Source organism: Camelus ferus, chromosome 18, assembly GCF_009834535.1.
Source record: "Camelus ferus isolate YT-003-E chromosome 18, BCGSAC_Cfer_1.0, whole genome shotgun sequence".
Lineage (NCBI taxonomy): Eukaryota > Metazoa > Chordata > Mammalia > Artiodactyla > Camelidae > Camelus > Camelus ferus.
In genome coordinates, this window is record NC_045713.1 from 10,567,716 (window position 1) to 10,581,115 (window position 13,400).

The 13,400-nt window shown below is 54.9% G+C and overlaps 1 protein-coding gene across 5 annotated transcripts in view; it reads left to right on the forward strand.

Moving 5' to 3' along the window:
• Positions 1-13,400, forward strand: part of SDK1 (sidekick cell adhesion molecule 1) — a 718,389-nt gene that overhangs the window by 599,452 nt on the left and 105,537 nt on the right. For 4 of the 5 annotated variants that reach the window (XM_032459946.1, XM_032459947.1, XM_032459949.1 and 1 more), the window contains exons 21-22: positions 615-806; positions 3,821-3,942. In XM_032459946.1, coding sequence (XP_032315837.1) covers positions 615-806; positions 3,821-3,942 — 314 coding nt within the window. The remainder of the gene's footprint in view (positions 1-614; positions 807-3,820; positions 3,943-13,400) is intronic. The other variant, XM_032459948.1, reaches the window with a different exon arrangement.

The window sequence follows — 13,400 nt, forward strand, 5'->3', positions numbered from 1 at the left end:
CCAGCCCGGCCTTCTTCTCTGAGCCCCAGATCACAGTGGAATCCGGGGTCGGATAAATTGTGGTCATGAGGCCCCACTGGACTGAACTGAGTACGGGGGAAATCAGACGTCACTTCGAAAACAGGAGGCTCAGAGCGGGAGGCCGGGCTGGGAGCAGCACGCATGTCCTCGGGGAGAGAAACTTTAAGGCAGAAAGTGCCCTATCAGTCACCCCGTAAGGGAAGTGGCAGTGTCCCCACAAATTAGCTGCGAGCCAGGAGCAAGCCGCTGACTTCGGGGACAGGCGCTGAGAACATCAGCTTATAAACAAGGAAGCACAGATGACACGCCTCCAGAATGTGAAGGGAAGGCCGAATGGAGCACAGCTGGCTGGCAGTCGTCGCTCACCCGCCTTCGGTCCCCACCAGGGACCGAGGCCGCTGAGGTCTGCAGACAGGGAAGGGGTGTGGGGCCCCGACGGAGGGGCCCAGACAGAGGAGCCCGGCTCTGGGTTTGTTCCGGGGGGCAAGGAGTCCTCAGCAGACTCCAGCGGACCCGTCGAGCTCCCCTCGGTCCCGAGATGCCAGGAGGCGTCCAGCCTCAGGCCCCAATGACCCTGTGCTGTCACTTCCTAGGCTACCAGCTCTCCTGGGAGGTGTACGGGCGGAACGACTCCCGGCACACGCGCGCTCTCAACAGCACGGTGCACGAGTACACGATCCGGGGGCTGGCCTCCCTCACCACCTACACCATCGACGTGGCGGCCGTCACCGCGGCTGGGGCTGGCCTGGCCACCTCGTCCACCATCTCCTCCGGCGTGCCCCCAGGTCAGTCCCGCTGCCGCGTCCCCCTCGGATGTTTCAGCTCTCGGAGGTGATGGGCATTTTTGTGCACACGTCTCTGAGGGTCTTTAAAAGGGGGGTGTCGGTGGGGAGGGTGCAGCTCAGTGGGAGAGCACGTGCTTAGCATGCACGAGGTCCTGGGTTAACTCCCCGTACCTCCATTAAACAAACAAGCAAACAAATAAAAACCTGATTACCTCCCCCTCCAAATTTCTTTAAAGATTTTTTTTTTCTAAGTGGGGTGTTGGCTTCCTGCTCGGATGGTCGGGGGTAAATGACAGTGACCCACCGTCAGCCCCAGGGCTCCGGGGTCTTCTGATCTGGTTCACATCTCTCCTGTCAGGCTGCGGGGCGCTGGGGGGGAAGACAGCTGGGACTGAGGTCCTGGCTCCCGGAAACACAAATCAGGACCACACGGAGGGAAACACAGGCGTCTCTTGAAAGAAGGAGGAAATAGGGACATTACAGGGAAACCAGGAGGCACAAGACTGAACTGACTCAACAAAGCGTGTGGGTGTGAGGGAAGGGAGGGGGCGGTGGGAAGGGAAGGGCACGAGGGGACCCTGCTCTCGGGGCCCGTCTGAGAGTCCGGTGTCCTCCTGGGCGTTCACTCTCATCCTGGAGCAGCGAATGGCCCTCAACTTTGTCCAGTTTTAAAGCTTGTGTGTAAAATGAAAGTGTTTCCCCAAGGAATTCACCAATACATGGGGACGTGGGAAGACGTCGTGGGGCTCTCAGTTCCATTCTGCAGTGAAAGCCAGCGACCTCTTGCCCTTTGAAGGAGGCCCGTTTGCCGTGGTCGGGTGCCCAGGAAGGCTCGGCCGCCCCGTTGTCAGGCCCCGAGGGACTGAGGCCACCCATCCCCACTGGAGCGCCTCGGTCTGCGCGCCCTAACTGTCCTCCTGGGAGGGTGGCACGTGCTTGGAAGAGAACGGCAAACGCACCAAATGTACACAGTTTAAAAGAAGTCCCCGCAGGAACACCCGTGCTCACCACGGGCACCTCTCCTCACGGGGACTGCGTGTCACGCGGGCCCAGCCGCCCAGCAGGTCACACGTGGCGGCAGAGAGGGAGGGGCTGTGCCCTGTCCTCCGAGCAGGGTGACCCCGTAGGGCACCTTCTCAAAGCGAGCAGCTCCCGGCCCCGCCGCCCCGGGAGGCTTGAGCCCTCAGGGCCCCGCAGCGAGTCCCTCGTCCTCTGAGAAGCAGTCACCACCTCGCCCGGCTGCGGTGCAGGTTCTGATTGGTGACCCCCGCCTCGGAGGCACAGCGCTGGGCCCACTCCTGCGTGTCCAGCCACGGGCGCGGGCCGAGGCCTGTGGAGCGAGTCCTCGGGCGGTGGGACCGCACTCGGGGGCAGGCCCATGTTTTTGCACAGGCGTCTACAAAATCAGTGTCTTTTTTTTTTTTTGAAGAAGTCAGTCTTCGGCTTGCAGACAGACTAATTTATTCCCTGTAAACACCTACTCCAAAGCACACGTGTGAAATACGCTGGCACTTCGGTGACTAGTGATGGGGTCATCGTGACGATGGCCTGTCATTCAGTTTATGCCCAGTGGCTGGAGGTGACACTGGGGCGCATCCCTGGGTGTGACCAGGTGTTTCCCTGGGTGGCTTGGACACTGTCCGACCAGGGCAGGGCAGCGGGCTGGCTGACCTCACCTCCGCAAGGCCTCTGCCTCCGCGTTACTGTGACCAGCACGACCCTGGACGCGGAGGCAGCGGGGAGGGAGATGGGCCCAGCCGTACTGGGTGAACCCCATAACCACAATGTCCTGCACTGACAGGTCAGATCACCTGTACCGCCATCCGTCCTAGGACGCACTGGGCATTCTAAGTGCCGCCCGAAGCAAAACCACGTGATGACAGTCACTTTGGGGGACTGCGCTTGAAGCTTACATCCATTAATGGCTGAAGAACCGTCTAAAGAACCCAGAGAGCTGAGAAATATACAGAAAAGAGTCACCTGTCCCTCAATTGAAATATTTTTTTTGCTTCGAATCCATTAAACTCGATGTGGAAAGGACCGTGAGAGCTGAGTGTCGCAGCCTGCAGCAGTACGAATGGGTCACCAAAGTGGCTTTACTGTCCCTGTGCAGGAGCTGGTCTGAAACACGCCAGGCAGTGGCAGGTTGGGGGACCCTTCCCCGGAAACAGCGCCGTCTGGAAACCCTCCCTGCCACCTGCGTGGCATCTTTCTTCCCCTCCTTCCATCCCCTTTCCTTTCCCTGGAGTGTTTGCCTGGCCCAGCAACAGATGCTGTCACTGTGGACTCAGTGTTTCACTTCTGGTAGGACAGGCTCCCTGGGGGAGCAGCCGCCGAGGGCCACGGTTCATCGAGGAGGCCCACACCCCAGGCAGCCCGGGGGCGGGAGCGGCTCAGAACCCGCCTGCTCTCAGTCAGTTGCCCAGGCAACGGAGCCCAGGTGAGCGGGGAGGCTTCCGCACTTCCACCTGCATCTGGTTGTCTCGGAAACCAGACCTCGGCGGCCTGAGACTCAGGACCTGCACGCCCACCGGGCCCGGCTGCCCGGAGAGGCGCACGGGGCGCACTGCCCCACGCCCTCCTCTTTCGAAGGCATCTGGGTCATTGCCAAAGGGGGGACGGACACTCAGTCCTTTGTTTCCTTCGAGGAGCCTGGGAGGATGACATCCATCCATGTTGTCCTCATTTAACAAGTGTCCACTGATTCCCCTCTGTGTGCGGAGATGAGTGAGGCGTGACCCCCACTTCAGGGCCGCCCACCACCTGGAAGCCACATGGTACGTCTCCTGAAGCCACGCAGATGACTAGGCGTCTAACTGGCAACCCTGTGAGAGTGCAGTCTTGCCGTGAACACGTTCCTGACAAGCTCTGCTCCTCGCTCTCCTGGTTGTGAAAGCCAATCCTGTCTTGGTATAAAGACGTTTGGGAACCATTTATGCACTGACACATTTAATGCACCTCCTAAGTGGTGATGGCCGTCCCGTCTCCACCTTGCCTCTCTTGTGTATCTCCAGAGCTTCCCGGGGCCCCATCCAACCTGGTCATTTCCAACATCAGCCCTCGCTCCGCCACACTCCAGTTCCGCCCAGGCTACGACGGGAAGACGGCCATCTCCAGGTGGATCGTGGAGGGACAGGTAAGCGTCTCGTTGGAGCCGGCAGGTGGAGTTTCCCCAAGAGCGCTCCTGGGACCTGGGTCCGACAGACAGGTGATCGACGCCTTTGCGGGTGATCAGTCGGCAGCTGGAGCTGCCCGGGGTGGTTTGGGAGGTGGTCGCATTTGGAGGGGGAGAACCAGAGACTGGAGACGGCTGGGACACTGGGGCAGGACACGGAAAGAGGCGGGAACACGGGATGTTCAGCGGAGTCTTATTAAAAGCTATGGAAGGGGTGGAAATTCAAGCTGTGGTCCAGCATAGGTCCCGGAGGTGTGGTGGCCTCGCTGCCTCGCGTTCCTCTCGTGCTGCTGTGTCACAAGCCAGCAAACAGACTGATGCGGTTGTTGGGCACAACTCCCCCTTCGGGTGAGTGAGTGAATATGAGTGAGTGAGCATGCAGTGTGCACAGAACATGCAGATTTCCAGGCCCCATTCGAGGCACCCGGGATATGGCAGTAAACGGAACCGACCGAGTTTCTGCCGAGTAGGAGAAACCTTCTCTCTCTCTGCTGAGCAGAAGCAGCAGACTGACCATGTGAGCAGAGGCAGTGTGCTTCCATGATGTCAGGTTCCGGGGGCGGGGGTCATCTTTGGCGTGAGAGCAGCGGCCCCTGGGGGGCCCGTGCGGGACGGTGGCGGGGAAGTGGGATCGTTGGGGATGCTGCTTCTTGGTCTGGATTCGGGCTACATCCGTGTGCACATCCGGGCTTGTCTTCTTGCGGTAAAAATTTGACGTTAGAATGTTGATGCTTTTCCTCAGAATTATCACGCAGTTGTCACACCTGACAAAATTAACAAAAAGTCCTTAGTGTCATCTAGTAACCATCCACACTCATTTCCCCAGAGGTTCCACAAAGTCTTTTTACCGCATTTTCGATGAGAACAGAATCCGCAGAGTGCCCACTACGCGTTTGGTTGTCTCATCTCTTAAATCATTAAAAAAGCTCTATCGAGGTATAATTGGCAGTTGACGCACTTGGCATCTCCAGTGTGTGCAGTTCGGTAAGTTTGGGCTGGGGTGTGCACATACGTGAGCCTGAGAAATCCTCACTGAGGTCAAGACAATGAGCAAACCCATCCACCCTGAAAGTTGCCTTCTGTCCCTCGTAACCTCCCCAGGGCTGCCCGCCCGCCCCCGCCCACCACTCAGCTGCCTGCTGTCACTGGAGGGTGAGCCACCTTCGTCTAGAGCCCCCGTGTTCCCCACGCCACAGCCTTGGTGACAGGGCCCACTTAGCTGCCCCATGGAGCGTCCTCGGTCAGAGAAGTCCTTCCACACCCTCGTGGTGCCACTGCACGTGTCCCTCTGCCCCACGTTTCCTGTAAACAGGAGGAGCGTTCTAAACCCGTTAGATCAGTTCCATGTTGTCGTCTTGTCGGAATAACTCCTCGTGGGGCGGGGGCGCCATACTGCACCCGTCACAGGGGCACAGGGGTCGGGGTGTCCCGGTCGTGGGGACACGGGCGCCGGCACGAACCGCAGCCTGGGCCCTGCCTGGTCCTCCCCTGTCAGCCTGGTAGCTGCCGGTCCCCCCGCCGGTGGTCTGGGCCTGGCCTGAGTGCTGCCTTCAGGTGTTGGAAACAGCAATGCTCTACCAGCCCTTCCGCACTGAGTGGCCGGGCCCCTGGGATGAAGCGCTCCTCCCTCAGGCTGCTCGGCCGCCGCGAGCAGGGGGGGCAGGGGCTGCAGAGCAAGGAGCCGGCCCCAGTTACTCCCAGCGTCAAGCAGATTTTCCTTTCTTCTTTTGCCCTTCTATCTCTTGTCCTGGGTATCAGTATGAAAGCGTAGGGTTTTTTATGTGTTCAGTGTGTTTCAGTCACCTACAGTTATTATTCTTTTTGAACCTGAAACACCCATCCTGGCCAGTGGGCAGCCCTTCTCATTCCAGGCCTTTTGACCTCAGGACACTGATCTTGGGCGAGTTCCTTGCTCTCTGTTTCAGGGGGCTGTCCAAGGAGCATCTTGGTTGTGCACCAAGCTCCAGCTCAAATCAAGCCGTTTCCACCGGGTTTCATTTAGTGTCAGCTGGTACTTGGAGACCACAGTCTGGGCACTTAGGGTGGGAGGAGCCCAGGCGGAGCGGGGAGGCTTCTGCACTTCCACCTGCATCTGGTTGTCTTGGAAACCAGACCTGGCAGCAGCCTGAGGCTCAGGACCACGCCCACCCAGGTCCGGCTGCCCGGAGAGGCGCACGGGGCGCACTGCCCCACGCCCTCCCCTTCTGAAGGCTCACTGGTCATTGTTTCTGGGCGCTGCAGGGAACAGAGAGAGGAGATGCACACTGATATTTCCAATTCTAATTTAAGTTTGCTGAATCCTTTTCGCTTACACTGAAATTGTGCTTTCTAGAAACATTAACGAAATTCCTTATTTTCCTTATCCTATTATTCTATAAAGAGTTTCAGAATTGTAACATCCATGATACTCAAAACAACAAGCCTACTGAATGCGTTTTAAGTGCTTGTTGCCCTTAGACCGTCTTGCTCTGTGGATGAGCAGCTGAAATCCTGAGTCTGAATTCTTCCCTGTGTGTTTATACCACCAACCTAAGGCGAAATTGGGTCCATTCATTCCAGTGCTTTTGTGTTTTGTTCTTTCACTTCCGTTTTAGTGATTGCTTTCTTTAGAAATCATTTTTTCTTTTTAAAAAATTGTTCAAATATATTAAATGTTATTAATTTCTGTGCATATAACTCACTTGCATAATCTCAAAGTCAAAACTGTTTAAAACAATAGGTGTATTCAGAGAAGTCTGTGTTCGTCTTTCTTCCTTTGCTCTCACCTCTCCGCCCCTTGAAGCCCCACATTAGGTTTTGGTTCATCCTCCTTTGCCTTCTGCATCCTAAGTGAATATTTGTCCTCGTGTCCCCCTTCCTAACTCGGAAGGCGGCATGGGGCCTCCTGCTGTCTTCAGGGGAGGACACGTTGTGAAGTTCAGTGCGCCTTGCATGAGGTCCTCCCTTGTGTGGACATGGCGTCCCTGCTGGTGGACACCTGGCGTGTGCATTCATCCTCTGTCACCACCACAGCAAATGCCCAGAACCTCAGTGGCTTAAACAACACAAGTGTACTGCCTCCAGCTCTGGGAACCAGAGCTCCACCGGGTCCTGTGGACTCAAATCCAGCTGTTTGCATTCCTGTCCGGAGGCGCTTGCTAGAGGAGGACCGTCCCCTCACTCACGCGGGCTCTAACAGCACTCAATTCCCTGTGGTCAGAGGACCGAGCTGGTTGTCACCATCCCTGGCTTCTAGTGGTCGCCGCGTCCCCTCCTCCACCTTCAGAGCCAGTGATGGCAGGCAGGTCCTTCTAGGCTTTGACTGTCCCTCCGTCTACTGTCTCATCTCTCTGGCCCCCTCCTCTGCCTCCCTCTTCCCTTTTCAGGACTCACGCGAATAGACTGGACCCACCCAGGATAATTTCCTCTTTCCAGGCTCTTAAGCTTAGTCACATCTGCAAAGTCCATTTGGTCGTGGGAGGTAACCTACCCACAGGTCCCAGAGATCAGGGTGTGGACGTCTCGGGCGGAGGGCAGGGGGGCTGCACGCAGGGGGCATTATTCTGCCTAAAGGCTGTTTCCAGCCTTTTGCATAATCATTGTGTGTTTTTGCTGATGAATCTTTGGGATAGATTCCTAGGAATGGGATTTCAGGAGCAAACAATGAATGTATGTAAGTTTTCTAGACGTTACTAGATCTGTCTGTTACAGGCTGTACATTTTGCATTCCATCAGCAGGATTTATAATTTTTTGCCATGCCAAAAAAACTTAAGGTCTAATTTATCAGTCTTTTCTGGATTTTGAGTGTCAGCTGGAGAGGTTTTCCTCACCCTCTGGCTATGAAGGAACTCACCCCATGTTTTGCTGCCACGCCTAGGGCTTCATGTTTGCTTTAGATCGCCGTCCGTTCGGGATTTGTTCTTTGATACGTGAGTGAGGTGTGAATCCATTTTTTTTTATCATTTTGCAAATAGCTATGTAATTTTCCCAAAGCCATTTATTAAAAAGTCCATATTCTTCCTCATCCTAATTTGTCGTCTTAAATCCCCATCTGCACTTGGGTCTGTTTTGGAACTCTTTCTTCTGTTCTGTTAGTCTGGCTGTTCATGCACTAACTCCACATTGTGTAATTATAGAGGCTTTGAAATGTGTTTTAATACCTAGTAAGGTCTCCCCAGCCCACACACGCGCACACACACGCACTGCGGACTCGTGCAGGACTCCCCTCTCCCCGCGCACGCCCCAGGACGCTGGGGCTCTCCACCTGGGAGCGTGCTGCGCCCTTCCATTTGTTTAAACCTCCTTTGGTCAGCTGTTCTCCTCCTGGCAAAAGCACTGTGCTGTCTGTTCCTACCTTCACTCTGCTCCCCAAAAGGGTGGAAAACTGGGGAGCAGTCAGTGTGCCTCAAAATCTGTGATGGGAAGAGTGTGAGCTCTGCACCGGCAGCCTGGCTCCCCGCTCTCTCTGGCCCCCCTCTTTCTGAGCTCCGCAATCCTGGACGTATTTAACTTCCACGTGCACCTTAATGTCCTCATCTATAAAACGGGGTCAGTGGCACTATTGTGAGATTGTCTTGAGGATTAATTAATGTGTGTACATTTTTAATTACATTTTCTGACTATGGCTGGCATTGATTTTTGAATTATTTTTAATTTAATGAGCCCTCTCGTTCTAAGTGCTTTAACGAACGTTCACTCATTTGATGCTCGTGCTGGTCCTGGAAGGAGGCGGCTGTCCCCTCTCTCAGCGGCCGGACGGCAGGGCCGGAGTTGCCTGCCGGGTCCCACAGCTCAGCGCCGGGGCCCCGCGTCACAGCCTGTGTGAGGGCGCCGTGCCCGGAAGCTGGGAGAAGCTCTGGTTAGTTTGCCAGTTTTGCTTGGTTTCTGTAAAGAAGCTGCGTCACCTGTTGCTGGTGACAGTTTTATTTTTTCCTTTGAAATCTTTGTATCGTTCCTTCCCCTTTTTTTGTTTCTTTTTCTCTATGCTCTTAGTGGGAGGGCGAGGTCCTCCTGTGTCACGTGGAATCAGAGCAGTGATGGGACAGTCTTTGTTTTATTACTCGCCTCAAAGGCGGCGTTTTAAGGTCTGATTATCGAGCACGACGTCTCCCTCCGTGGCGGGCCCGCAGGGGGCTTTTTGTTCTGCGTTTTCAGCTAGCCCGCGTTGGGTTAAGACGAGTCTTTCTAATCCTGGTTTGCTGCGAGTTGTTTGGGTTTGTTTTTTAAGAATTTTTTTAAAATCATAAATAATTTTACTTTTGTCAAACTATTTCTTGCACCCGTGGAGCTGCTCGTGTTTTTCCATCGTTTGTCTGCGGGTGGGATGATCTGTCTAATGCTTAACCATGCCAAGTGCTCCTGAGATAAACACAATTTGATGTTTATTTTGTTTGGTGTAGTTTGGATCTAAGATTTTCAGACCTTAAACCCGTACGTTTATAAGTGAACTTGACCTTTTGCGGTTGTCGGTTTGGCTTTTGAGATCCATAGTTGACTTTCTCACCAGTTTTCATAGATAAAGATGTGTTTGCCCTGGAGAGGGAGGTGAGAGGTAGGATTGCTGGCGCCTGGACCTCGCCGGCACGGACGGGAGCCCTCGGGAGCCCGTACCTTTCCTGGGAGGGGTTCTCCCTCCCAGCGGCGCATTCGTGGGGGCGCAGACTTCAGAACACGTGGCGCCCAGACCCCACCCCAGATTAGTGCATCAGCATTTCTAGGGGTGGGGTCCAGGCATCGCCCTGTTTGTGTGTGGCTTCCCAGGTGACACGGTAGGTTGGAAGGAGGTCATGCCTGTTGCTCTGGTCCTGGGCGCAGGGAGTGGGACATGTCAGTGATCCGGCCTCCCCCAGGTCTCTTTCCAGAGCTTCGGAGGCTCCGGCTCCTCAGGGGACGGTGACCTGGGGGACCCCATGCCTTCCCCTAGTGGTGGCCGTGCCCCCTCCCCAGGTGGCCAGTGCGGCGAAGTCCCTGGCACGGAGCCCATGGGCAGTGGCACTCTCTCCCCCAGGTGTGCTGTGCTCGCAGCAGGGTCACCACCTGCCTGTAGCCACTTCTTAAAAACTGGAGACTGCCCTGCTGTTTGTTTTCGCCTCCACCTTGAAAGTATTTCGAAACTACAGAAAGGTTTGCAAGAGCACTACAAAGAATGACCCTTCACCTGGAGACCCATCTCAGTTTTGTCACTTGTCCAAAATGTCCTCAGCAGGGAAGGGACCCAGCCGAGGGCCACACGTTGCATCTGGCCGTCCTGGCTCTCCACCGCCTCACTTGGACCAGCTCCCCGGCCGTTCTTGACTCTCATGACCTTGGCACTCTCAGAGATCACAGGCCGTTCATTTTCCATGCGAACCCTCGATGTGGATTTGTGCATTTCTTCACGACTAGACCCAGATCACGCATTTTGGGTTGGAATGTCTCAGAAGAGGTGCCGACTTCCTCCCCTGCCTCCTGTTGGGTTTCCCGTGATGCTGATCCGTCCCGTCTTTGGTGGAGTTAATTTTGCTCACGTGACTGAAAGGGGGTCTGCCCGGTCTCTCCACCATGGAGGTGCTTTTCTCCCCCTCACAGTGAGGAAGGGTTTTGTGGGGAGACACTTCGAGATCGTGTAAAAATCTCTCCTTTCCACTCACACCCCGAGTTCATCAGCCACTGACTGTGTCTCTCCAGAATTAACTCACATAACAAGGCAGCCAGTCGTGACCTTTCTAATCCAATCATTTCTTCTAAATTTATAGATTGGACTTGTAAAAAAAAAAAGGCTTTTCCTTCTCATTTATTTATTCATTTATTTGTATATATCAGTGTGGACCCATGGGTCCTCTTTTATTTAACAGATTATAAGACATCACTGCCATTATGTTGATGCTCAAACTCTCCTACACATGAGCTGTGGGAGGCCTCCAGCCGGCTTCCGTGTTCTCATGTGTTCCCATTACTCTGAGTACCTCCTTACTTTCTGGCACAAGATATTCTTGGCTTATCTTCTTTCCTCGTCTTCCAAGGAGCCTCAGGACCTTTCCGTGGAGAGTGATATTTAGAAACCAAGATCTGGGCACTAGGTGTGCTCATCGCTCCTGGGGCGTCACTGCTCCCAGGCCCTCTCGGGGCACAGAGCTAGGAAACACACGTGCTCATAGGCACGCAGGTCTGCATCCAGGCCCATCTCTGTGTCTGTCTGTACCCTGAGGAGCCTTGGTTCACACCAGCACCTCCACATACAGTTCCATGCTGCCCACTTACTCAAGCTGCCGTCTCTCCACACTTACGCTTGCCTGCATTGCTCCTGCTGTCCCCAGTCTCTGCTTACTGCTGCCCCCCCACCGGTGCGTGGCCAGTTCTTTGAGCAGAGCGGACTGCTGCCCTGCTTGGACACTGTCTTTGCGCAGGTCCTGACCCGACCTCATCACTGGGCTCCTTTGCTCTGTGCTTCTGGAAGGAAGGAAGGACAAAGGCTGCCCTAAAAATTTTAACTTGCAAACTTAAGTTACCAAAATCTAAAGTTAATCATTATCTCTGTCTTCCTCCCAGTGGTACAGGGTTCTAAACGTCCTTAATCCCAATCAAGTCACACTTGTTATTGTCCAGTTCCCCCTTGTTTTCTTTGTCCCCAGGGGTGGTGATGACTGTTAGTCTCTTTTCTCGTGGGCAGTGCTTGCTTAAGAGTTCACGGGAGTGAACTGGCTGCAGCTTCGCTTCTCAGCTATGTCGGCCCCCAGGTACCTACCTTGCTCCCCCAAGTGCAATGAACTCTGCATCCATTCTGCCCTGTCCAGCATGGCTCCAGCTTTGGTGTGGGAGGCTTTTTAAGCTAGCTAGTCTGCCGCATCACTAGAACTAGAAGTCCCTTAGAAATAGTCTTTCTAAAATAATTTAAAATTAACTCAGCAAGTCTAAAAATTCTGGTAGTGCTGCAGATGGTTGAAACTTCAAAACCAAAAAGGAAAAATTTCCCCTAAAGCTCATTATCTGAACCATTTGTGTTTCAATGTTCTGGAGAGTAACCATTTATCTATCAAAAAAAAAAAAAAAGCTTAGTTCCAGACCCCGGGGGAAGGGTTATAGACGTTCCCCAGCCAAGAGGAGACTAGAAGTTAAGCATTGAGTGTTTCATCACTCGTTGGGCTGGGAGCCCTGAGCCGGTTCCGTCCCAGAGCCGACACTCGCACGGCCCTGTGGGGACTCCTCCGGCCACGTGGGCGAGACGCCCCTTTCCTCAGGCGTCTGCACTGACTCCGTCAGCGGGCTGCCCCCTGCTCTGTGTCACGCCGGTCCATTCGCTTGGCTGAGTTAGTGGGAACTGGCTTTCATTCATACGCTAAGTTACCCCGAGAAGCTCTCGCGGCGACGCGGGAAAGGTTAGCAAGAACATCCATTTTTTTGGCCAAACAAATCCTGCTTTTATTTGTGCCCTGTTCCTCCTGACCTCAAAGGCATCTTAACAGCAAGAGGTCCATTCAAAAACGCAGGGATGGACACCTCTTTAAAGGCCTTGGAAGGTAGTTCATCACTCAGCCAGGGTCTGGTTTCCTACAAACCAAGGCAGAATATACTCCGCCCCACCCACCGCAGCTCCTAACATGTGTACGGCCCCGTCCAGGGAAGGAACAGACCTGCGGCCTTGGAGATCTCTCGAGGAGCTCCATCCTGCCCCTCCTTATGCCACCTCCCTGGCCTTTATCACGTTCCACACATCGTCCTGTGACTCACCCCCAGGGAGGGCCACGGGCAAGTTCGTTTCCTGAGGACACAGAACAAAACCGTCGATGCCACATCAGCGGCAGACAGCGCGGGCTCTGGACCGGAGAGGCAGGCCCTGAGCCCCAGCCCCGCCCCCTGCCAGGTGGCTTTCAGCAAGTCTTCCTGTTATGGCCCTTCAGCTGTGAAGCAAGAAAGTGGCACCTGCGTCCTGGCCGCCGGAGAATTAGAGCGCTCTGTTACATTAGCTGTTCCAGGGCGGCCGTGGCTCTGTGCTCTGCAGGCACGAGGTGCTTTGCAGGCTGAGTCTCTGAGAAAGCTGTCTGCCCTCAGGACAGGGGAGGCTGTCTTCAGCCTTCATCTGTACCCAAGTGTGTCTCCACAAGTTCCCTGGACCAAGCGGCTCCGGCTTCCTCAGCTCAGCACGATGGGGCCCTTGGGACTGTGACTGGTACAGGCGAAGCCGTCTGGAACACGCCACACCTGATTCCCTTTGAAAGGCCAGCCAAGCCCAGGCATTCCACACGGCAATGAGACCCCAGCGCTCCCTCCTCCAGTCTCTTGTCAAGACGTGCTTGTAGCCTCCTGCTCTGAGCCAGGCTGCAGGGCTGGGATTCACAGAAAAGTAGGACTGGGAGCACCCAGTCCGGTGGGCAGTCGGCCACTTGGCGATCGATCACGCTGGAAGCAGGGAGGTGATTTAACAGAGGTTTCCTCAGGGCGCTGGCGGGATGCTGAGGAAGGA